Source organism: Synchiropus splendidus, chromosome 3 (genome assembly GCF_027744825.2).
Source record: "Synchiropus splendidus isolate RoL2022-P1 chromosome 3, RoL_Sspl_1.0, whole genome shotgun sequence".
Classification (NCBI taxonomy): Eukaryota; Metazoa; Chordata; class Actinopteri; order Syngnathiformes; family Callionymidae; genus Synchiropus; species Synchiropus splendidus.
This window is the reverse complement of record NC_071336.1, coordinates 13,164,954-13,190,641: the sequence shown is the minus strand read 5'-3', so window position 1 is coordinate 13,190,641 and position 25,688 is coordinate 13,164,954. Positions and strand designations below refer to the sequence as shown.

General features: G+C 43.1%; 1 protein-coding gene across 2 annotated transcripts; it reads left to right on the top strand.

Annotated features, from left to right (window-relative positions):
* Positions 1–889: 889 nt before the first annotated feature.
* On the top strand, positions 890–23,829 carry zgc:109889 (uncharacterized protein LOC553542 homolog). Of its 2 annotated transcripts, XM_053859803.1 has the most exons (11): positions 890–1,212; positions 10,942–11,086; positions 11,419–11,553; positions 16,351–16,504; positions 16,583–16,700; positions 17,670–17,738; positions 18,150–18,194; positions 19,877–20,010; positions 20,227–20,523; positions 20,599–21,008; positions 21,073–23,829. In XM_053859803.1, the coding sequence occupies exons 2-11, from the start codon at positions 10,954–10,956 to the stop codon at positions 21,228–21,230; spliced, it is 1,653 nt and encodes a 550-aa protein (XP_053715778.1). In that variant the 5' UTR covers positions 890–1,212; positions 10,942–10,953; the 3' UTR covers positions 21,231–23,829. The 2 variants fall into 2 exon arrangements, with proteins under 2 accessions (XP_053715778.1, XP_053715779.1); XM_053859804.1 differs by lacking the exon at positions 17,670–17,738 and having other exon boundaries at positions 892–1,212.
* The last annotated feature ends 1,859 nt before the right edge of the window (positions 23,830–25,688 follow it).

The following is a 25,688-nucleotide window of genomic DNA, read 5'->3' as shown; positions in this document are numbered from 1 at the left end:
TCTATTTTACTCCAAGCTTTAGATGCTTATTGAACGCGTTCAGTCAAACTTTCTTTTGCTTGTTCATTTTGACTTGGTGCATTTTCTATCCTTGATGAACACATTCAGCAAAGACACTGTTGCTTGTTACGTACTTTCACGTAAATATAGTACCCAATCATGATGACTTTGGAACAGGTACCTTGAAAATAAATAAATAAATAAACTAAAGAATCAAAAACAAGTAAACTGATCAGCACCATGGACAGCGACATCGTCATTGACGTTTCCACGTCGTCTTGTTTGTAACTGTAAAGCAACATCCCCGCCGAGTGGTGAGACGTGTAATAGCAGGGGATGGCGACATAATCCGCAAAGGTTAATCTGTCAGATATAGATGGTCTGAGCCTGCTGGAGACAGGCGGTTGCGTCTAAGCACTGACACATTCTTGTTCCTCTCTTGGTTGCTCCAAATGTCTAATTATTACTCGTTCGCTTTAGATGAAAGGAATTCTGTCAAAACAAATGTGCATTCATAGTATCAATGACACGATTATCCTAAAACCCGCAGTTACAAGGAACCTACGAGCGTTTCTGCTGAATTCGGCCATCATCGGCATGGTCCGCAACGCATGCGCACATGCGCGACTGAGCCGCATCTCCGCGGTCTGTCACTGTGATCAAGCAAATTCTGTTAGTGACCGGATACTACAGTAGCGATGGGAACAACCACTTCAAATATAACTATACGTTATATACGCTCGTTCAAGAATTACAGAACGGGCGTATATAAATAACGCAAATCAATGTAAATAATAATACGAGTTCGTAGTTACAAGCGTTTATATATTATTGACATTTATTTTAGGGTGGTCGTATTATTTTGTACTAAAACCGGAAGCAGTACCGGACGCTTTCACGCGACTTGACGCTGTCAGGTCGACGGCCGCTGCCTTGGAAACCGTCGAAATCCAGTCAGAGCACGCAGCCTGGTAGCGATTGGGGACCCAGATTTCCTCACTTCAAAGGCTTCCGCTCTTCACCTCCTCCTCCTCCTCCTCCTCTTCAGCTCGCACCATCCACCCCTGCATCCATCCTTCCACCCATCCTTTGCCCTGCGCGCGGCGAAACATGGACGACTGAAATGAGTGGAGGTGTCGGAGCAGCCTTTTAAATCCGAGCGAGCAGCAGCAGCGGAAGAAGAAGCAGCAGCGTCGGGAGGAGCCGCAGCCGGTAAATCACTCGCAAATGCTACATAAGACGACACTGTTAGCCTTATTTATGTGCGGGCGCGATGCTAAACGCCAGCGCTCGTGTTCCCTCCATGTTTCCTCTGCCCGAGGCTGGTCAGGTGAGTCTCCTGCAACAAAATGTCACCAGTTGGTGTCGCAGGATTTGGCAGGTGTCGATAGATAGATGTCAGGCTTGACATATTACACGCCCTGTGTCAATAACAAGCCGAGAAATGAGGGGAACTGCAACAATCCCCGCTGTTTCTGGTGGGAGAATGAGTGGCCTAGTCAGAGCACTGAGGCCAGTAGTGGTGATGTCACCGTTTAATTTTGTGGATCCCTTCGTTATCAGCGTGCGATCTGGCGATGGTCACCTGCGCATGGATGCACTACTACACGTGTACAGGACTCAGACAACAGGGTCCAGCTCTTACCTGAGTGGTGATGGCTTTGTTATCCAAATGTTGTGGTCTGGGATGTCTTTGTAGGCTGCTTTCATATTGTTATTCAGTGGAGTTTTACCACCAAAATGCCACAATTTCACCTAGGCTTCAAAGAATTGCGTGTTTAAATTCAATACAATGCAAATAAATGCTACCTCCTCAACAGAGATGGGTTGACCAGCAAGAGCTGGGCCTGCTGCCGCTGGAGCGGCATTCTGTCACAGGTGAACACTGCCCTGCTTCTTCAGGTCAAATGGATTAGTTTAAGAGATGTGAATGGTGTCTTGGAAGAATATAGTTAGAATATAGTTGACTGTCCCGTTTTTCGAGGCTGCTTCATCCCCGAAACTACTGTATTAATAGAGAATTTTAATTCAGATTGTGAGTGTCCCGGTGGTTCTGGAATGGAGTGTTGTATCACACAGTTTCACAGAGGCCTTTTTTTTTGTCAGCACCACACCTTTGCCTTTCTATATTAAAGAGTAGTGGCCTTATGGTAGAGTGATACGGAAGTTACTGCGATGCACGGTGAAATACTCTGCTTTGAGTTGAGAGTCATTGCTAAAATGTGAAGGTTGATTGGATTTTTTTTTTTTTTTTTTAACTGAAAAAAATGTTGAAAAGTGGCAATGACGCCTGACGTTAGACTCAGTTGCACGTGTGCAGTAAGATGTTGGAAGATGATGGTACTCTTGTAGAGGCTGAACAGCCTTCGGAATTTCATAAACTTGAAATAAACAGTCTGGGAAAATAAATAAACATGCATCTCAAACTGTTTGATCGAACATGATTCGTTCCTACTGCTGCCCCCGTCTCAAGAAAACAGTTAGTGCCTTGCTTGTACAGTAATCATGGGCCCTCAGTGAGGCCACAGCAAAACTACAAAAGAAATTACTAGATCTTAAAAACCTATGAAATATACTGTAGAATATTTCCTTCATATCTATACATCTATTATATCTGTCTTTATTTCCTTTTTAATAGTTTTGTTGCTAATATATTTTGCACTTCCAATATTTATGATTTGTTTTGGCAGTCTGTAAATGAAAAGCATATCAAAATCATATATGATCAAATAAAATGTTCAGCTTTTAAGGTCACGGCACCACTCACCTTTTTCCTGTTGTCTTCTTGTTTTGCATGATCATTTATCATGTTAAATTCAAGTCTCTTTTTCTGTCTCTTGGCCCAACAGCCCCTCACATGTTGAAGATGTGGCCCCTTAGGAAATTCAAGAAGCTGGCCCTCCTCCCTGGGCATACATGGTGTTGTGTTTAGGTTGTGATGGTGTTTCAGTGGGAAGCAGAGTTGTGTTTAGACAAGCTTGCACTGATTTCTTACATAAGCAAATTATAGCATTGACGTGCTCTAATGTCCCAGTGGAGATTTAAGGCAACAGAAATGGATAAGCACAGACACATACGCACATAATTGTGCATCTTTTTAGTATAACGCTTTACAGCTGGGATCAAGCTGAGAGCTAAATATAGCCTGCTGCTCCACAGTTTAATAAAACTGTGTGAAAATGACAATGTGCAACTTGGTTATTGTCTCACCGAGGAGCCAAAACTGTTGATTTACACAAACATTATTGGAAAGAATAACCAGAACAAGAGCACTTGTGTTGGTTCTGCGAACTGATATGAAACTGAATCAACAAGACATGAACTCTTCAGCTGCCCTTACAAGAGACTTGTACTATAGGATTTCAAAGAATGGCATGAAGGAGTTGAACAAATGCGGATTCAGAGCGGTTTCTGTTGTCTCCTCACAAGTAAGAGAGAGATCGAACTCCTCATTCGAACGGCTCCAAGGTGTCATCAGCCAGCCCAAGTTTCACACTCCTTTGCTTAACGCCTTCTACTGCAAAACCCCTCAGAGGCCAGACCTTCGCCCACCATCTCTGCTCCATCTAAACTGACGTATAAAATAGACATGTATGTATCATTATGAATATTTATTTGGAGATGTCTGGATTATTTTCTTCAGGATTCATTTTTGAATTTATTTATATATGTATAGTGTTATGTAGGGCATTACATGCATATCTACTAACTGAGTCCATTCTGTACATTGTTACGCCAAAACCAAATGAAGGTCAATATGGAATAGTTAGCATTCTTCCCACAAGGTTGGTGTTTTTCATCGCTGCGATTAGTTGACAAACGCCTCCTCTTTCTCTAAATCAGTGCAATGAATAGCTGCCAAGTCTAAAAGAGCACTCCATCTTAGTTGTCCTGCCTGGTTTGTGTTGCTAAGAGATTGATGTCTCCTTGTTGTTCCTGTGCTGAGACAGAAGATGATTAGGATTCCAGGGATGAGCGCTGTGTTTCTCAGGAGTCTGTATTTCACCAGACCCCCACTATCCCAGCATGTCGTGATGTATCATCTCCAGACCCCACAAGGTGCACGCGCTCTACATCTGACCTTCTTTACAGGTCAGATCTGTTGAATCTCATCGTTTTTCATGCTAAGGGCAGCACTTTTTTCACTTTCGACGGTGTATTTGCTACTTTCTCTCGCACTTCAGACAGTGTTGTAGCCACTCAGGGATGTTCTTCAGCTCTGTTCGCTCTCAGTGAGTGAGTGAGCTGAATGGACCCATGCTTTCAAATTTGTAACTGCAGCGCCACAGTCTTAACAGTTTAAGTTGTGAAGGCACGATTATGTTTCCACTGTCCCAACACCTGCTACAGCCATCAAGCTTTCTGTTCCGTGTGTAACATCATGATTGTAACACTCTAGAAATGTGTTTCATTAGATTTTGTCAGTCTCTTTGGTTTCACGTTTTTAATTACACTTTTTTTCAAATTAACACAGATTAAACATAGTTGTCTTTTTGCAAATTGTTGTGTTGTTATATATTATATATAACTTCGAAATTAATTCACAACCCCTTTGTACATCAAATGAAACTATTTCCGGTATAGTGTTCCATCAAATACAAACACACTCGGCTGGTGCTCCTTCCCTCGCCACACAGCTTTGAAGGCAAGTCTCTTTAGTCTTTAATCTATTAATCTATTTCATTTCCTGCTACATTTTCACACCTTGGACTGATTAGAAAATTGATGACTCAGCTGCTTTTTTCCAATTCCATCCTTTGCGCCAGCGATCAATGCGGCTCATTGCTCACCACCCAACAACGTTCGTGGTGGTGTTTAACATGTAGGTTGACGCGGGCGGTTTTGTGCACGGGGATATTGATCTGACACCAGCCGGTGCTCTCCAGTGTGTGTGAGCTGTAGTTATCGACAACTGTAATCGCTTTGTTGCGTTTCGGGATGAGATCAAAGGTCATGCTCTGGGTTTTTTGCTATATAGGGATTTCTTACTTCTCAGAAGGATAAGTTCTCAGGTCTGTTTTTCAAATCCCCTGAGTAGTAGTAGTCGTAGTAGTGTGTAACTGATTAACACTCTTGACTTATTCACCTGAAAGAAGACACAGTTGATAATCTATTATGAATTTTTACATTGACTTTTGGAAAGCCATTGGAGCATGAATGATTAGCTCAAGTCAGTGCTACAACCTTAACTTGAATCTGGGCCATTTGTGACACATCACATCACACGCTAATGTGATCCATTCCTCCCTTCCCTCAGCATAGACATCACCCCTGATGCTGGTGTCCACCTAGCCTCCCCAGCAGACCCAGTTCAGTGTGTGTGTGTGTGTGGTCACATGGCTTTGCCGGATGACTTGTTGCAATCGTGCTGAGGCCGGCACATTTAATTGTGAGAGACGGGCTCGCTAAAGGGGCACGAGGGGGATTCTCACAACACACACGAACAGAAGCAAACACTGAATGAATGCATCTCACAGAACTCTCATCGCTTCCGCACTGACTAGTTTACTGGCCACTTTGCTGAAGCAGAAGTAAAATGCCAACATAACATCTTTGGTTCAATTTGATTTAATACAATTTCACTTAGATTTTTGGTCATCTCAAACAACAACACTGAGAAGAAAGCATGCCAACGTGTCCCTGTAATAGTGCTATTTGTTGACTGTGGCTGAAATCACAGGTCCTGTGACAACATCTGTGAGAGTGGTTGACTTTCATGGATTTGATCCATGACTGACACATCGCTGTACTGCTCCTAACACGTATTTACGTCAAAAGTGAATCAATTATTAAGGACTATTTTAAAATGAGAATCATTCCTTCTGTTTGTGATCACCTCATTACCCAGCCAAAAATGTTTTCCCTGAAACCATGGCAACACTGCCGACCCAGCTTCCGTTCCACCCTGTTCAGAAAACAAGGGAGGAAATTATAGTAAGCAAGAGGCAGACATTAAATCTCTTGTCTCGCCTGTTTTGCATAATTTGTTTTGGGGAGGCAGAGGCAGAGGGGGGAAGTGGAACAGTAATTGTGATAATTTCGTTCAAGGGCTGCTAACCCGAATCATCAGCAAACGCTGGCATCAAAGCGAGTCAGGCTAGAGGCGGGTGAGGACGAGGGAGTTCAGGACGGAGGAGGAATGAGGAATTGAGGGTTTATATGACGCTCCAAAAACTGCTGGTGTTGTGAAAGTGAACCGTGATGTAAGGTGATGAAATTAAATAATGCATTCTGTCATGGGAATCACTGAGTCTGGTTTGGAATTGAAGCAAGTAGAAAGCTTCCTCGTAATAAAACAGTATTACTGTTTTTTTATTACAGTTTTATAAAACAGAATAGTTTCGTGTTTCTGGAGCTAAATTTTCCATTCAGTATTACTGAATGTTAGAATACAATATAATAAATAAACAGATAAAACTGGTCTTGTTGAAAATTCAACTCCCATTTGATATGTTTCACCAGTGCCTCAATCTGATCTGATGCAGTTGGGCATTGATGGTCTAGCATTCTTTTTAGAATAATCTGAAACTTGACTGGTTGTGTCATTTTTATCTTGTGAAAGAACTCCCCCCTTTAACACAGTGGATAACAGTCCGAGCGAAAACAATGCTTGCACCTATTTACTATCAACAAAATTTTTTTGTGTAAACCATGTATATTGTATCCAAACTGGAACTTGACCTGACACACATAAATGTGACAAGTTGCAGTAAAAAGTTTAAAAATCACTCTTCAGTATCAAATAAACCCTACTTTCGTAAATAGTTTGTGAAAATAAATCAATGTGCTGAATAAGTCTAGGTATTTGAAGCCATCAACCTGTTGTTCTGTGTTTACTTGGTTTCCCTTTAAAGCTAAATATATTTCGACTTAACGTTCAATTAATGGCTATTCAACGTGAGCTGGCCAAAGTGGGGAGTGAGCACTTGCCTTTCTCACCACAGACTGAGACAGACTTAACTTGGTGTTGCGCCGCAGTCGGGTGTGTGGCTGTGTTTATTTGTGTGTGCTTAAGCAGAGCAGCCGGAGCAGTAATAGCATTAGCATTAGTGCGTCTCAGGCCCCCTGCTGGACTGCACGGTTGCTTCCTGGTGTAATTCATATCAGATGCCATGTTGAGCCTTATTATGAGTATGACCGAAACGCTGAGAGAGTTAATACATGGATTTCAAGGAAGTCCATAGAGAAATATGTTGGTGCTACCGTCTGAGATCACTGTGTGTTTTACTAAATTAGTCATTCTTGTAATAACCATCATTGAATGTCCCAGACTGCCTTCCTTGGGGATAGAGTGAGAAATTTGGCAGTGCAGTAACACAAGCTTAGCGGTTGTAGATGTGAGGTTTTGCAGTTTCCGCTATTCCAACAGATTCTGTGGTGGTGAATCATTCTGTCCTGTTTTTTAAATTCTGCCTGTAATTTCCTCAAGTGTAAGAGTCCATGTCAGTCAGGCCCTCACATGCATACATGCTTAAGATCAATGCTCCCTTTGCTTGCATGCCTTCATAAACGTTCTGTTTCAATGTGTTCAATGTAGTTTGAGTCACATTATTTTGGTGGTGGCCTTGTGTAACCCTGAAGAGGTGCTAATTGACCAAATTTAATGTTTAAGTCATTGTTGACAATCTGCAGTAAGAAAAGACATGGCTGAGGTTACATGACCATCGCGATCCAAAGATTCATGATCGATCCAAAAGATTGAAAGTGAAGTGAATGTCGATGAGATGTCGACTGGTCGACTCTGAAAATAATCATTAGTTGCATCCCGAGTCTTTCCAGCCTATATTTTGTCTCGCGGTAGAGAAACACATTCCTAATTCTGTTACCCAGAGATCTGTTGCACAGAGATCTAGTTGCCCTAAATCAGATTTCCCAAAATCCCTGAACCATTCTGACTGCTGCTCTTTAAGCATAGACAAATGCTTTGTATTGAAAGTCCGAGTCTGATCTCATTATTGATCAGAAATGGCTCTAGTTTGGAGATCTTTATTCATGAATATCAGTGGATTGATTGGTCATCTGAATACTTCTTGCTGAGAAGAAGAGCAGGATTTCGTTTCGCCTCTTGGCCTCGGGGTGAACCTCAAATCTTGTGACAAGTCTTGTTAGGGCTGCTCTTTGCAAGACAGTCTGACAGCCAACTTTTTGGCTTATTCTGTTTACACCCTGACAATGTCAAGCATACTTTAAGTGACACATGCAGTTGATGGATTCTCAGTCCTCTGAGTTTAATATTAACTGGGTTCTTGGATCAAGTCTGCCTCTTTATCCCTCTCTTGTCAAAAGCATCAGGGATTTGTATAGTTTTATGTCAGTGCTCGATAGGCAAACTCTCCAATGCCTCTTCAGTTATTTAAGCAGCTCAGGCGTACATATTACAATAACTCTGTCACGAAGGTTCACAATTCAATGTATTTGTTTAAACCACAATTTGTGACCCTCAGAAGTCCAAATGTGTCAGGAATGTTCCCCTTCCCTGACCTGAATGTGCATGTGTGAGGAGAGAAAGTGCCTGAGGCACGGCGTGTGTGTATGTGTGCACATGTGTGTGAATCAGAGACCCTGATGATTTAATGCAGCCAGCCTCACAAAACCGGGTTAAATGTCTGCAGCATCACAGCCAGCACCAGCGTCCTCACGCTCCAAGACAGGGAGGGCCCGTCGGAAAGGAAAGATTTAATAGTGAACTCACAGTGAGGTGGCAAAGAGTGAGAGAGTGAGAGTGAAAATACAGACAGGCTTATTACAGAGTGGGAGGCGCCAGAGTGTGTTGAGTCCACAGTGGATATTTGTTTATGATTGAAGAGCAGTGGTGTAGTTTTTATTTACATCGTGCTGGCTCAACCATGAATGCAGCGACGCATTAAATGAAACTTAATCTCACACTCATATTGGGAAAGCAAATGATCTGCGATTGTTTGTGTAACTAAATGTCAGAACACTAAACAGTGTTTTGTGAGACGGAGTTGCAATGCACGGCGGCTTCTTGTCCTGAGACAAGATGAATAGTTCAAAAGCTGCCGTGTTATTGGAAAGAAACTTGACAGCAGTCATCATCAGGCCTGGTCGACACACTGGTCAGTGATTTAGGCCAAGAGATGTTCTTTTATGGGGGTCGTATATTGGAGGTTTTTACTTGTGGATGTGAAGGAAGGCAATTTCATGGCGTTGTTCTATTATTTATAAGTATTTTAAAATGTTTCCTCTTACATCATTAAGCAACATTGGACATTGGACTGGCGCAAGGATGAGTCTTACAATATTTGTTTTTGTTTGACAACATAATGCAAAAATATTTATTTCAATTGCACATTAAACATACATAGAACAGCAACACATTCATCATCAACTTGAGCTGAGGGATCGAAAAAAAGCAAAGAGAGTGACAGTCCTTATAATTTCTGTCCCTTTTCTCGTATTTTTTTTTTCCCCGGCGGGTTTAGGTGTCTCTGTAAGTAATTCCTGTAAGTAATCTCGAGTGTAGATTGATGGATGATGATGATGCTGATCACTTTAATGTGTATGAATCATAAATGTTACATTTTCTTGACCATTCTTTATGACTTTCAAATGACCATCCACCTACGTTCACTTTTCATGGGCATTTTGAGATTATTTGTTGGGATTTATTATGTCAATTTGTTGGACAAGAAATGCTGTCACTGGTCGTGAAAATAGACCTCATTGTGGTATTTATTTATTCATTTATTTATGTGTGCCAGTGTAATGTATGCTTACATAGAATTCTAACTTTCTGCACTTCAGGCTCTCTCTGCAGCCCGATGAGCCCACTGGTGTTGAGTTGTGCTGGTTGTTACCAGCTGTTTGGTGCAGTCGAGTGCTGATATATTTCATTTTTTAATCTTGTGACAAGCCATAAACAAAGTATTTTGGGAATAACCAAGTGTTTTATAACCATCTCTCAGAAGTTCATGATTGAATGTTACATAACACCATTACTGATCTCACTTTCTTTTGTTGTGTTCTCATTAGACTGTAATGATTTGCATTTACATCAAAACAGCATGATGTCTAGTACTGTGTTGAGTACAACATGAATGATGGAATAAAAGAATCTCCTTGTCTAAATGTGGCTTCTAAATTTTTCAAGATAAAAAATTTTTTACAAGCACGTTTCAGTAGCGTTTTTTGTTGGGACCTTTTCTTGAGTGAGCACTTGTTATTTGCATCAATATATACACAATGAACTTGCACACAATCCAACACACAAAAGTCCCTGAAACTCATGGCACAATGTCTTGTGAAGTTTCCTCCCTTGTGTGTTGTGCTTTACACCTTCATCTCCTGCTTCCTCATCAAAAAGAACTCTGCTGTGAAGTGACAGTAATGGAAGGCGGCCGAACTTCATATTTCATAATTTAAGTATAATCCCTTCCTGTTAAAGACATTGTTCTAAATCAAGGTTCTGCCTGAGGCTTTATATAGCATCACAACTTGTTTTTGTCCGGTTTATATCTTTATTCTTATGAAGACCACTCATTGGAATAAAGTGTCCCCAGGCCTCTAAAACCTAACCATCCAAAAAAAGTATAATTACCTTGTCATTTGGATGTTTTCACTGTCAAAACCTCACCACAATGTCCCCACAAGATCAGTGTCAAAGATTGGACCAATAAGAATATAAGGTACATTTCATTGACTTACAAATCGTTAACTTTAACCAAGACTTGTAACCAACCAAACAAACATAATTATAATGAGTTTTAATGCTCAAATTGAGGCTTAACCTTGTGGGTCCCCACAAGAAAAGTGTCCCCACAAGTAGGTGTGTCTCCAAGAATAAGTCCTCAGAAGTTAGCTAAACCAAGTACACACACACACACATATATATACACAAAAAACAGTTAATGTAACGGAAAGTGTCATTGAAAGATGAACAGCTGTTTCCCTCAGTCTCTCATCTCTCCATTGTTTCCACAGGGGTAGACCGTCATGCCGTTGGTGAAGAGGAACATCGAGCCCAGGCACTTGTGCCGCGGGGCGCTGCCTGATGGTGTGACCAGCGAGCTGGAGTGTGTGACTAACAGCACTCTGGCAGCCATCATAAAGCAGCTTGGGGGCCTCAGTGAGTATTTTCATTTACTGCTTCCAATTTATGAAAGTATATCTAGTCATCATTTTTACCAGCTGTCTTGCTGAGAGCATATTTAGTGCAACAGGTGAACTGTAGGAGGGAGAAGTGTCTTCATTTTTCTTTTGTTTTTCCTGCTAACCTTGTGAAATTAGCTACTTTCTGCGCCTCTACCCCCCATAGTACATTTTAACTTGTCTCCCTGAGAGACATCTGATCATTTGATTTGAGCATGTACTTAAAATACTTTTAAGTAATGTCTCGTTTGGAGTAGTAAGATGCAATATAATGGTACATATTTATAGCATTGGATGCTATCCTTTCAGGTCGACATGCGGAGGACATTTTCGGCGAGCTCTTCAATGAAGCCAACAGCTTCTACCTGAGGATGAGCAGCCTGCAGGAGAGAGTGGATCAGCTCGCTGTCAAAGTCACTCAGCTGGACTCCACTGTGGAAGAAGGTATCTTCCTTTCATGGTGTTGCTCTCATGGCTCCCTGTGCTTGCTTGGCTTTTGAGTGTATTTGAAATATTTCAAGACATTTAGCTTGGTTATACAAGTGTCAAATGTGCTTTGAGTTTGTGCGTTGAGCCCCTACATCTCTGCCAGTAATGTACGGCCGTGTGTCTCTCAGGGCTTTTCCCCTTAAACTACCTTGCAGCAGTTTATAGCCTCACTGATGGTTTATTTATGAGACTTCTGTGCAGCTCTAACCACACTGCCTGTGTAAATTATGAGACTTGTCTGCTACCACCGTGTTAACTGTGTCTGATTTAAACCAAACCAGTCACATGTTCATCCCTGTGTCTTCACGAGCCTGACCTCCTCTTGCCCTTCACTTTCAGTTGCATACAACACTTGTGCTGTATGCTCTGTTTTTGAGGCCCTTGAGGCGTTTCAGTATTGATGGGCTGGTTGGGCCTCATGAATCAGAGTTCTCATATTCGGAGCTCAGTTGGTGGCGCTGTTGGTTTAAAAATGATGAGAGGTTTCTTCCAACAGAATAGTATCCTGGTAATAAGGTGATTATCTTTCTTTTTTTGCATTATATTTATTTATTTTTGCATTTTAATTGATTGTTTGTTATTGGTTCTTGGTAGCTGACTTTACTCCCTTTGTGAACTTGCCAGCTGGTTGAAGATCATTCCTCCAAAGAAACGGTCAAACCAACCGTAACCGTTTTTCATGTCGTATTTCAAAACAAAGTATTATTATATTATTATTTTAGTTTTATTATTTTAGCACATGCTGCTGTGATCACTTAGGCTTATATAGTCATCAGAACTCAATGTTGAACTTGCAAATAAATATAATAATAGTGATAATAAGTGTCCCTTGCAGAACACTATTCAAGTGCTTTACAGACAGACCAAGACATTACACGTAGACACGTACATGTGCATTGTTCACGGCCAGAGACATGAATGTGGTTGAATAACAGCAAATACGGAAGCAGGACAATAGCATGTAAATGCAAGGTGGGCAAACTAAACTTTTCTGGACTGTGTAGACTTCAGGGAGACAGAGTCTTTGAGCTCCTTCAGCTGGAACATTATGGGTGAACTTCGTTACCGGCAACACTTCAAACTCCTTTCACGCTATTTTCACTGCATTGCATTTATTTCTCCCTCCCTCATGTCTTCTCAAGGCATTTCTCCAAAGCCGTCTCCTCTTCCTCCCCTCCTCTTCATCCCCGTCTCTGATACTGCCGAGTCATTCTGCAGCACTGAGACTTAAATAAAGAAGCACAGATGAAAAGCTCAGCAATCCTCTTCCTTTTCATTCATTTATTCACCCTCCTCCTCTCCTTCTCAACATCCTCTCCCGTCATAGACACACACACTCATACTGGATCTGTCTCCAACTGAACACAACCAGCTGTCTTTCTGTCGTCTTCATCAATCGCCTTTAGTTTACTCATTTTTGATGTAAAATAATAACTCCTCATAAAAGCACTGTAGGAGGGATGAAGAATATAATAATAATAATAATATTAACTGTCCCTTGCAGAACACTGCTCTCAAAATGCTTTACAGATAGAACAAGAAGAAGTAAAGTAGGAAGGTTTTTGATTCTGCCTGCTTAAGAGAACTACAGTAGATTACAGGGGAAATGCTGTAATAGTCAGAACATGTCGTGAGTATGTCATATAATGAAGCTAAAAACGATTAAATAAATAATAAAGATTAAATAAGTGCATTTCTGACTGTGATGGGACGTGTGAGAGACAAGGAAGATTAAATGAATAGTTAATAACCTTCCACTGGGAGAGATGAGGCGTGTGCGCGAGTGTGATAGAAGTCAAGAGCTTTCTTTGAAGACGTCTGCGAATGAGCATTCATTAGCCGCTGGTTTTCTGGAATCCTTGGACAGTGATCAAAGCTGAGGAGGCTGGGCAGGCCTGCAGAACAAAAGCAACCAAGACAAACATCAATTGTCAAACAATGACGTCGGCTTCCGACTTTGAGAGCAGAACTTTCTCCTCGCTGTCTGTTTGTGAAGACCCATAAGTGCTGCAGTAATCCTGACGTGTGGATAAAGTCAGCTTGAACTGCATTTGAACAGCTTTATATAGAGAATTTAAAAACAAGGTGTAGGCAAACTGATGTCCCAAGTCGCTGTGACTGTTTTATTTCACCTCGAGTTCTGTCAAGTTACACGAGAAGGTCAAGACAGTACAGGCCTCCCAAGGCTTCTAGAGGTTTTCAGCTCAGCCGTGTGTAAGACGTAATCATGAACTGTGTGAAGCCATGATCCTGCAGAGCATCTTCTGCCTCTGTGACAGTGATTAACTGTCAAATGCTAGAACCATGTTGGACTTAAGCTCCCTTACTGTGTCTTTTGACATAGTGACTGGCGCCGCCAGTTTCGTCATGCACTTGGAGGACTTGTGAATATAGTCCCGTCCCTGGAGAACAGGAGGTGATAGGAAGTACAGTGCAACAAGCAGTCCTTTATCTGAGCTGAGCTCCCTCAAGGTCACAGGATTCCGAGTGAACTTGTGTCAGATCTGTGTGCAGTTTGTACGTTCTCCAAGTGCAGAGGCCTCTAAATCATCTGCCAGTGGTCTGTTAAAATGTGACCTGAGCTTGACTTGTGACCTAACCCGGGTGTCCTCTGCCCACTTCAAATGCCATGGGTTCCAGCCCTCCAAAAGTCATTGATGTAGGGTCAAATAAATATCCATTAAAAACAGATAAATTGAGTGAATAATGTTTGTTCATAAATGACAATAGCACAAAGAGGAGCTTTCTACCGTTTATTCCCTTAAATCATGTGAGTCTTCATCTAAGGAAGAGATTTATGCCTCAAAGTGTTTATTAGATCAAAGACATTCCTGCATGGACGCTGTTTGTTTAACTCGGCATAGAAACTAATTTAGTGGCATAAACAAAACAGAGGCTAAATGAGGTGATGACATCACAGCAGCGTGTGATCGGGAACATTTTTCAGCATTTTCATGGCCGGAATGAGGATTGTGGCTACAATCTCTGGTGCCATTGTGTTGTACAGACGATGTGTATAGTGGCGGAATAGCGGCACTAAAAGCTTGAATTCAAATGTAGACTTTTTTATTTATGTACGCACATCTGGGTGTCATTTGGACACACAAAACACACCTGCACACCATTAATCCAAGGTTAATACGTGTTATTTGTGTTGCCTCCGAGTGTGGAACCCTGCCCTGCCACACAGATGGTGGGAGGGCAGGGGTCCACAGGAACAAGCTGTACGCAGCCATGAGCCACAAATAGATATGTATGGCTTGTTTTGTTTCTGTATTTCAGCCTGGCGAGGCGAGACTTAGTGGTTGACCACGATAGATAGAAATGAATGGGAGTGGAATTATGTGCTACAAGTCAATTGTAAGTCATGTAAGCGCTGGTATGAATATGTATGACACTTCATATTAGAACTGTGAATCACATACAACATGAATCAGTCAGATGTCTCCAACCACTATTCCACTTGGGAGTTTTGGGTTTGCCACAGTTCAAATGAGTGCATCTTCAGTGGTCCTCTTATGGCAGTTACTGTACTTGATAAGTCAAGACAGCATTGTGCAGTAGGGTAAGCAGATTAATACAACCACACACAACTTTATAAACAGTACAGGCTCTGGTGAAAACATATGTCACATGTCAGGGTTTAACCTCATTGTGTATTCTTAACTGTGCGTATGTGTGTATCTTTAAGAGCCATCTGTTCAGTGCTGCGGCTCTTGAGTTACACCACAGTGATGCTAAACCTCCCACGGGATTGACACACACAACTCTTGCCTTGCACTCACTTGTCCTCCTCCTGTGCTGAACACAACTGTCTCCTTGAATGAGATCATGGTTGTACACACAAATATAATGCACCGTGAATGTGCTATTATGTGAGCTATTACACTGTTTGTGTCACAGTTGGGTGCATTCGAAATGTGATGTTTATGAACTATTGTGAGTATAACTATTACTATGCATTCATAGAACTCAACATATTTTTATAGTAAAACACAATTCTCACAGTCCTTTCACTCTCATTGATTTTTATTGTTACCACGTGTGCTGGGAGCATCATATCAACATGTTCCCAGCACACCTTTCAACAAAATCTCGCTTGTTGAGGCAAATTAAAAATATGTGCTGCAAACAAGTCGGCCTTTGCTTAGAGTAAAAACAGTCAAATATAACCTTGATGCTGTGAAAACTCTCCTGCTAACATTTAATTAAAAGCAGATCACTGTGTGTGTTTTGTGAGGAACAAATTTTGAGTACCCTTGAGTACAATTGCTGAGCTGTTGTTCCACATGAATATATATTTTTTAAACACGATTTACTTGACCCTCTAATGGAAAGAAATAGGGATTGCAAAACACAGCATCATAACTAGTAGTCGGCGACAGGGAGGTGCACAACTGTCACCAGAAGAACCTCATTACATAAAGATCTGTCCATAACTTTTTGCCGTAACTTTTGGTTTAGCCCTTTATTTGGGAACCAGTTTGAAAAACTCAACTTTTTAACCTTTTTCAATGTCACATGCTGGTATTATGCGCTGTGTTTTGAAGTTGTTTTTTGAGACCCATATGCTACTACAGTGTAGGTGTCCCTTAATCCTGGGGAGAACCTGGCAGACAAAAGAAGCCTCCAGACTTTTGGAAATTCTTCTTGTCTTCCTGTCAGTTCTTCTGAAGAATATAACTAAATAACTTGAAGTGATCAGTGCAGACTTGAAAGGTTTTACTTATCTGGGTTTTTTTTTTGTTTCAGTCTCTCTTCAGGACATCAACATGAGGAAGGCCTTCAAAAGCAGCACCATCCAGGATCAGCAGGTGGTGTCGAGGACATCTGTCCCTAACCCAGTGGTGGAGATGTACCATCGCTGCGACAAACCTCCCCCTCTCAACATCCTCAGCCCCTACAGGTCGGTGTACTTGGACTGTACATGAGTTCAAGAATCCTTCTTGATCTTCAAACCTGACTCCTGGCGTTTCATGTCCAGGGATGACAAGAAAGATGCGCTGAAGTTCTACACAGACCCGTCGTACTTCTTCAACCTCTGGAAAGAGAAGATGCTGCAGGCCACTGAAGACAAGCGCAAAGAAAAGAGGCGACAAAAGGTGCGGATTTTACTTCGGTGTTAATGAAGGCGCATGGATGGTGGCGTGGACGATTGATAACTCATTCTCAGCCTTAATTTTCAAATTTATTTCCCAGCAGCGTTGTTGTGTTCTTGATAGCTGTTCAGTTTTGCTTTGGTCCCCATTGAGCTTCGCTGTGTCGATCATGCAGCAGGAGTCGGACAGCCAAGTGAATCATCCAGGTTGTTTTGATCATAGCTGGAACTGACATTTATTTTTTAACAACGTTGTGTAACCAGTTTATTCTGTGAGTGTTGCACCACCCTCTAGCTCTTGTAGTTGCTAAACTCTCCCACATACTGTGTAGTATATTGGGGCTAAATCAGGAGAGAAAAGCTGATATTCATGAGGAGAATTATCAGTCACAGACTGACATCGAGCCATTCTGGTGAACCATTTTTATTTTGCTGAACCTGTAACTACAGCTCCAAACGCTGATTCAGTTTGTGTATTCAGGGACGTAGCCTCCAACCAAGCTATAAATGAAGATCAATATGTCGTACAATATTTCAATTTTCTTCACTCTTCGACCTGAGAAATACATTTGGCCCTGAAATCAGTTGACGGTGCCAGATTCCCCTCAGTTCAGTTCGATTGTGATGCTGACAGATGAGTGTTTGATGTGGGCAAACGTTCAGGGGTCCCAAAACTCTAAATTCCTCAGAGTGAAGCAGTGGACGTCTCCTGCTGCATGTCTCTGCTACGCTTTGTCAATATTTGTGTTGGATATAATGCTTTTTTTATCTTCCCTCCTGCCATCCTTAAAACCCCCCTCAGAAATACAGCTGTATCACAATCACAGGTTTGAGTCCCTGAAGAGAGCCCCCTGTTGGTGGAGGGGTCTTCGGCTTAAGAGCAGATGTTCCCCCCCGACCCCCTCTCCCTCCCCACTCCTCTTCTTCTGCTCAGTTTAACGCTCCAGCTTGTCTCTCTCCCATGTTTCCGTAGGGCTGTCCGGCCCACCCTGACAGGCCCCACTCCAGACAGGCCCCACCCAGGAGCCCCCTGTCCATCTCTGTAAGACAACCCTGACCTATGCCTCCCCCCTCCCTATTCCCACTGCAGTTCACTTAAACACACACCTTTACTTGACAGTAGTAGCACCATTAAAGACAATGCTCAAGAAAGCGACACAAACAAAGACACGTGATGTTGGTGTGTTTGTTTGCTTGCCCCCTCCCCTCACTCCCTCCCTCAGTCTTTGCTTTTGTGTTTGCAGTCCATTGTTGTTAGCATCCTGACATCCTTCATAGTATCGTAGTGCTGACTAGACTAGTGTGGCGTGGTGTGTGTGTGCGCGTGTGTGAACTCACTCATGATGAAGGATGGGGTTTCTCTCTATCTCACGTGCAGCAGGACTCGTTTTAAGTACTGACAAACTTTCTCTCCGCTCTTCTATCCGTTCCTCTGTTCATCTGTGTCTTTCAGGAGCAACAAAGGCAGGTGGAGGATCCCAGCAGGGAGGTGAAGAAGGTCAGTGAAAACATGCTCACATTAAACTCTTGTCTATCACTCCATGTTTGGCTGGCACTCCTCACACCTGCCCATGGACCGGCGCCACACTCAGGGCTGTTTAAGCCCCCCCATTCATTCATTTATAACAGGCAGAACTGTTCTTCACTCTTTTTCAATCTCTGTATCATGTAAGAAGGCAAAGCTATTGACTGGATTGTATGCAATGTATCAATTAAGAGGCCATGTGAGATCATAGTTATACAAATGGCATATAACTTTTCATGCAACACATTTAGACTGTATCAGAGGAGATTGAAATAAGCATTCATTCATTCATTTTTTAAGCCAGAGACACCTGGTTAGGTCTGAAATTGAGGACACTGCTTCATGACGTCACGTTGCTCTGTGGTCCCAGGTGGTGCACTGTGACCTTCTGATCTCTTGATAGTCCTTAAATGGCGTGTCATGTCTTTTGAACACACTCTGCCCAAATGTCCATGTATGTGTTTTAGTGTTGTAGTCGAGACCACTGAGTTGGACGACCAACTTAATGCCCTTGTATTGCAATTATATTATATATAATAATATATATTATTATTATATTTATTGGTGGTGGGAATTTAACAAGTTTATTATGATTAATTAATTACAACGTGTTAAAATATGAATTTAATTTAATATAACAGTTTTCTGTCCAGACAACAGGGAACCTTTGTAAGTGCAGGAGTTCCTGCTCCACTGATCACACTGATGCACAAGACACGTGGCAGCTAGAATGAGAACAACAACAACAACAAACATGGAAAAACATCCCTGAACAAAAGCAAACAGATGCTTTTGTTCAGGGATGTTTTTCTCTACACAATGACCAGGGTTTCCACTACACCCACTACTTATAACATTGAAATTCTTATACAATTCTTATATAAATATTTTCAAGACTGCATTGACCCTGCACATGGCGAATAGGTCAACATTGGGGAAAAAAAGTATTAGTCTGTAAAAGTAAAAGTCTTAGTCATTGCGCTGAGAGGCCTTCGTATGAGAAAGTCTCAGGAGGTTAAAAGTGGATTAATAGTTTTGAAATATGTAAATGGATAGACATGGACATGTTTCAGAACAACTGAAAGAATGAAATACTGATGAATAATAAATAACACCGCTAAATTTAAACACTAGTCCACCATTAAATATTGAATGCTGGTGGGTATCTGAGGGACGTCTTCTCAAAAATGAGGAGAAATGGGTCCGGAGTTGTAAAGATCCACTGGGTCGTGAGTTCACCATCCTCGCAGGACTTGAGCTGAGAGTTTTCCCTCTTCTGCCCCAAATAAGACAGTCTTGTGTAGGACCTTGTTGGAGATCTGGGAGGACCACAGGGGCTACAAGGAAGTGAATGTAGATGATCTTAACTTCTGCCCGGGTTATATAACTCATTGACTGTAAGATAGTTGATGAAAATGATCTGAAGAGGAAAGAGTGTATTATATAACAAGAGAATTGAATGTGCACAGAGAGTGAGAAAAAAAAAAGGTTTGTCAGTGAGCTTGCTCTTAATTAAGCAAGTCCTTGTTTCTCAGTTAGTTTCAATTTTTCACCCGACTGGAGTCATCAGTTTCCAGACCCCCCATCTGTCACGTTGTTTTGAATGGATTTTTTTGGGGGGGGAGGTTCATGATGATCTCTGTTGACCAAAACAGGTGCGAAAAGCCAGGAACCGACGTCAGGAGTGGAACGTTCTTGCCTACGACAAAGAGTTCAGACCTGATGCGCGCCTCACCCCCTCCCCCTACCACGGCATGTCGTCAGAGGGCTCTCTGTCACCTGACAGCAGGTACCAACTCCAGCATGTCAGCCATTTTACGCCCTTTTTTACCGCTGAAAACTCAAACTCTCCAGCAGCTGCGGGTTAACGAGGAGTTGCATGTAAGATGAGGTTACACCGCCCTCTTCTGGAGATGGGGGAGAACTGCACCCCTGATGTCATTGCATGCATCCTCATGCGTCTGCTGTCGTGTATTCTGTGTGCCTTAACCAGCCTCTTACTCAGGTCAATGGCGTCAGACTCCTATCCTGCCAGTCCCAACCATCCCTCCGGCCAGGCTGTCAACGCGGGGCACGCTGACCATCATGCCCGGGACCACCTCAGTGCAGCAGCTCAGACTCAGTCACTGGACCGGGTTCTTCGGCCAAGTAACCAGGGTCAAGCTGGAGGGGCAGCAGGGGCTGGGAGACACGTGGCCTCCCTGGGCAGGCAACCGTCGGGACACGGAGTCCAAGCTGGCGGAGACCCCACGGTCAATGGGCCACGGCAGCAGTCGGTTAAAGATTACCGGGGTGGACACGGGTGGGTTTTGAGTTTTGTTTGTTTGTTTGCTGCTCTCTGTGTTTTAAATGCCTTTCTAAAAACTCTCTTCTGCAGCGGGCAGCCTTCCACCATACCAGAGTACTACATCCCACCTGCCCCGCCACCGCCTCCCCCAACCATCCCGTCTGCTCAGACTGCATTCGACGCCGCTGCTAACCCACCTGCCGGTGCTGCCTCTGCTGTCCCCCCGACCTCCTCCGCTCTGTCCCGTCCCTACTCACCGTCTCCCCCTCCGCCGCCCGCCAACTACGTCCCCTCGCCCTCTCACCCTCCTTCAGGTGCCCCCCCCGCTGCTCCTCCACCCCCTCCGCCGGGCGGCCCTGCGGGTCACCTCGCTCACCCGTCTCCTCCACACGCCACAGTGGGTCAGTCCGCTGCAGACGCGGCACCTCCGGCCAGGAAGATGTTGGGGATGATCCCCATGAGCGACGCCCGCTCCGACCTGCTGGCAGCCATACGCAGAGGTTTGTGTGTGGAACTGTGTGGAGTCCCAATCCAGCTTGCCTCACTCGCCTGTCTCCCGCTCAGGTATCCAGCTGAGGAAGGTCCAGGAGCAGAGGGAGCAGGAGGCCAAGCGGGAGCCGGTGGGTAATGACGTGGCCACTATCCTGTCGCGCCGCATCGCCGTGGAGTACAGCGAGTCCGACGACGACTCTGAGCTGGACGAGAACGAGTGGTCCGACTAAAAAAAAGAAAAAAATGTTTCGAGCAACTGGAGAGATGAGACGACTCGGCTTGGTGGGTGGTGGCGACCGGACGTGAAGGGGAGAACCGTGGTGATGTTTGTCTGTTTTACTAAAGATTCACCACCATTAACAAGATTTCAACATGAGCACTTGTGCAGCGACAGCTCACTATAGTGGTTAGCTCACCCGCTAACCATGGCACCGCCATCCCAGAAAGATGTGTCCAACCCACTCCTGGTGCACACCATCATATCAACACTGCTGCTACTGTGTGGAAAAGTCATCTGGCAGCTTCTCCCTCATTTCTTGTTTGAGAGACACCAGTTGTAGCTGTGGGTGGAGCCCTGCTGAGTGATGGTGTGTTTACAAAACACTGATATAGCACAAGAAGAAGTAGTGCAATCTTTAACTTGTCTGCCAAATGTTTTCAGATTTTGAGAGATATTGAAAGGAGTTTAAAAAAAAAAGATCAGGGAACTGAATATTTATCCTGTGAGGAAACTCATCTGTTTACAACAGTCGCACCTTTCCATGGGGAGCTACACTTCTGAGGAACCCGCTGGTCATTACAACCGCTGCAAGTCAAAGGTCATTCACCATATCTACACATGTGCATCAATTGTCTAAGAAGCACCATGTTTTTTATGTTTGTTTTTCAAAATTCAGCAGTGAATATCTGTTTTATTTCACTGGTTGGTGATCAAACGTCCAAGGCCTACAAACTGTGTTAAGTCTATGACTTGTAGAGGACCTAACCCAGACCATCATACGTGTACAATGTGACTTTTAAGTTTCCCCTTGCAAATTCTGGAAGAGGTGCAAGTGACCGAATGTTGACCGTCAGACAGACTGCTCTCTGTCAGATGTTGTAATGACCACAAGGGCAGACAAAGTGGCTGTAGTTGTGACCCTCATATGTACTTGTTCATGTGTATCGTTCTCCAGCTTTCAAGGGAAAGGGGGGAGTTTTTGGTGAAACTGTGACGCCACCCACTGAGATTTGAGAGCCAGCAGTGCTGCGGCAAGTTCCCGCTTCTTCTGCCATTCTGTTTTCTTAACGCTAACATTTCAGCCAGTGACTGTGCTGTGATATTTGGTCTTATATAAACGCTTCGCCACAACTTGGACGCACTCACACAGCTAGTCTACCCGGCTCCGGGTCAAAGGTCACTCGCTCTCATTGACCCCGGATCAGCCCTGCTGTCTGAGTGAGCCCCGGGACGCTGCATACATACGTGCAACAGTAATATTAACTATACTCTCTCTCTCTCCTTTGGTTTAGGTTCGGCTCGGTCGGCTGTAGTGTTTTATAATGTGGTTTCTTTTCTTGAAAATGTGCTGCAGTGCGTTGTTCGCTTTTTTTATTTTAGGGTTTTCTACTTTAAAGTCAGGACTGAGACACAGAACCAGAGGGAATCAACCCAAATCTAGTTGTTCAACTTGAATAGCATTTAAAGATCAGCCTTTAATAACAGTTGTGCAGGGAACCAAGTTCCAGATTTTGTTTTTTTACTTCAGAAAGGTTTTTAGCAAATCCAGCAGTGAGATTTCGACATATCTTTGTGTTGGCTCGGCCGTGAGATCATCTTCGTATAAGGCTTTTTTTTAACCAGGGAAATAATGTCAAACTGATTTGAAAAAAATATATATATATCAGTGAAAAAAGAAGCCAATCGGCTCGTGCACTGTGGACAACGCTCACACATTATTATTGTTTGGAAGGACTGAGGGGGACACATCATGCAAAGCCTCCTGAGGGTGGCAGTAGAGATCATTTGACACTATCAGCAGATGGTAAACACAAGTGGCACAAATCAAATGGTTCCATTGATACAGTATTTCTGCCCGACTGATGCAACCCATGTTGGTCCTTCTGACTCAACAGCTTCAAGTCTGTGATTTATAAACTGTACTCTCCACAGTGCACTGCAGCGCTTCATACTGTAGTCATCAGCATAAAAAAAGACTTGATGTCAACCTTTGAAAAGTATCCCCCAGATAATATCCGATTTTAACTTTTCATTTGGTGTCTGATGATCAGAGGGAATGACACTTTACATTTTGGTTAGGTTTGTAAATAACGTCTGAGACACAGCCTTCTCGTGTGGAGTGAGATTTGGGGCAAACACATTTGAAATTTGTGACAGCTTCAGTGTCGAATTCTTCAAGCATACGAAGAGCAAACCTCCGATCCCTTTGTTTCTCTCTTTTGATTTTAAAAGCCGTGGCTACATTGAAGCATCAGAGTCTACGAATGTAACGTTTGACTGTAAACACTTGAATTATGTCAGATTTGCCAAAATACCTGCAACAACAACACAAAAAAAACTTTTCTACGATCAACATTGAAGAATGCCTCCCTCTGAAACAAAGATTTAGCTCATCATGGTGTAGCTATGGCAACCAGCTTGTATCGATACTTTATTATGTGATTCAATCGTGAGACATGTTGTATAGATCGTTGGTCAAGCAGCTTGTAAAGTCAATCATTTGGGGTGAAACAAAAGAAAACTGTGTGTTGCACACTGAAACCAACTGTAAGCAAGTATGCATGTAACTATAGACAATAAATGGTGAACTTGGTGTCCACGTAACCGTGTGTCTGTGGGTTCTTTGATTCAATACTGGTTGATGATGCTCAGTAGGTGGCACTCTCTGTTCAAATCATGTGAGGTTTCATTGGAAAAAAAGGGTTGTTCCTGAGTTTAAAGCAAGGAGTGCCATGTAATGGGCTGTAAAATTGAAGACACTGTTTCATGAAGCCTCATCAGCCCATCACTGGACGAATGCCATATTATTTTTTTTATTTTCATTTTTATTTTTACTATTAATATGTTTTTGACTGCATGTTATTCCAAAGCACTTTCCTAGTCAGCGGGATCCCCACTGACCATGGCAATAAATCTGAATCAGATTCTACTGAGCTATGAAAAAGAGAATACTATTAAAAGTCTGGTTCATTTCACTAGATCAAAGCGAAAGATGAAAGCTTAAGGCCTTCCACGACGACACAGTTCTGGTTCTTTTCGGTTTTCTCCATGCTTTCCATTGCACCCACCAACGTTCATACGAGTCTACTCACTAAAAAGTGTCACTCAGACGGAAGTTGACAACACACCAGCAAAATGATATTCCGACATTTATCATTTATTCACATAAGCGTCCAAACGCTATTGATGATGAGGAGACTATCATACGTCGGGCGTATCAGAGTGTGTTGTATCAGCTAAGTGTTGCCGACATGACTGTTGTCTCAGGTCATGCAGTTGTCTGTCTACAACTAGGGACATAGGTGCTCTCACTACATTTTGTCAGTTCCAGTCATGAAGCAGTTTTCCATACTGTTTTCCCTACCTTATGTTATGGAGCTGTCCCGGTGAGAAGGGGCTCGTGGGAGACCAAATTTCCCTGACCTTTATTTTGGCTGGGCTTCCTCCTTGTGGTGTGCACTGGCTTCTGTCGGTGCAGGTGATGCAGGATAGGAGAGCGGAGGAGCACAGATGGTGACTCAGCAGAGGCAGACACAGACCTGCAACGGTTGATGAGTAACAGTAATCGGCTGCATGTCACACTAAAGAGAGGTTTTGTGTCATTGACTTGAAGTACTTCCACTGCGTCTAAATTTAGTCTCCAGCTCATTTAGGAAAGGACCCGCTTGGAGATATGCTTTATCTGACTGACGTACACGGTGAGTCATGCAGTCTTCAAGAGAGCAGACTAGAAAAGTGCTTCGTCTGCAGGAGAGGCACAAAACTTCACTTTCAGAAAGTGTGAGGACATTTGTTTTACCTGTGCTGTTTTCCCACTTTCTTGGATGTTTAACAGGACTTCATGTTTCAAACACCGACCCTCTGTGTTTCCAACGCATCTCCACAAGAAACTGAAATGATCCAGACTGTTTTTAAAAGTGCGATTTGAGTGAGAGGTTTGTAACACGCCCAACACTTTGTGGAGTCAACAGACGTTTCATCACTCCAAGTACATGGTCACTTGTGTTGCTATAGAAACAGGAGCTGGAGTTAGAAGCTCGCCCATCATCACTTCTGCTGTCACTCATTTGCCATACTTGCACCATTTTGCAGTGAGCAGCTTCATATGAGGGTGCAGTTGTGAAGTGAAAAGCAAGTGGCTTGCGACTCACGAGGGGTTGGGAATTTCATCTTGGAGCTCTGGGTTCTAGTGGGCCCTGAAGAATGAGGACAGTGTATCATGAAGCCTCATAAACTCCAGTAAACTAGAGATGTAAAGTAGGACACCCCCCTCTCTTTTCATCCCCCAACAATATTCATGTCACCACACCTTCACCATATGAACTGGTCGCCGAGTCACTTCGTGCCCAGGGTTTATCTGAAATTGAGGGCGAAACCTCGGTAATAACAGCGGCAGCAACACGGGCACGTCAGATTGACGAGCTGATATCTCGTTTCCACACAGAGGTGCCGCGTACGCGTCAGCGCG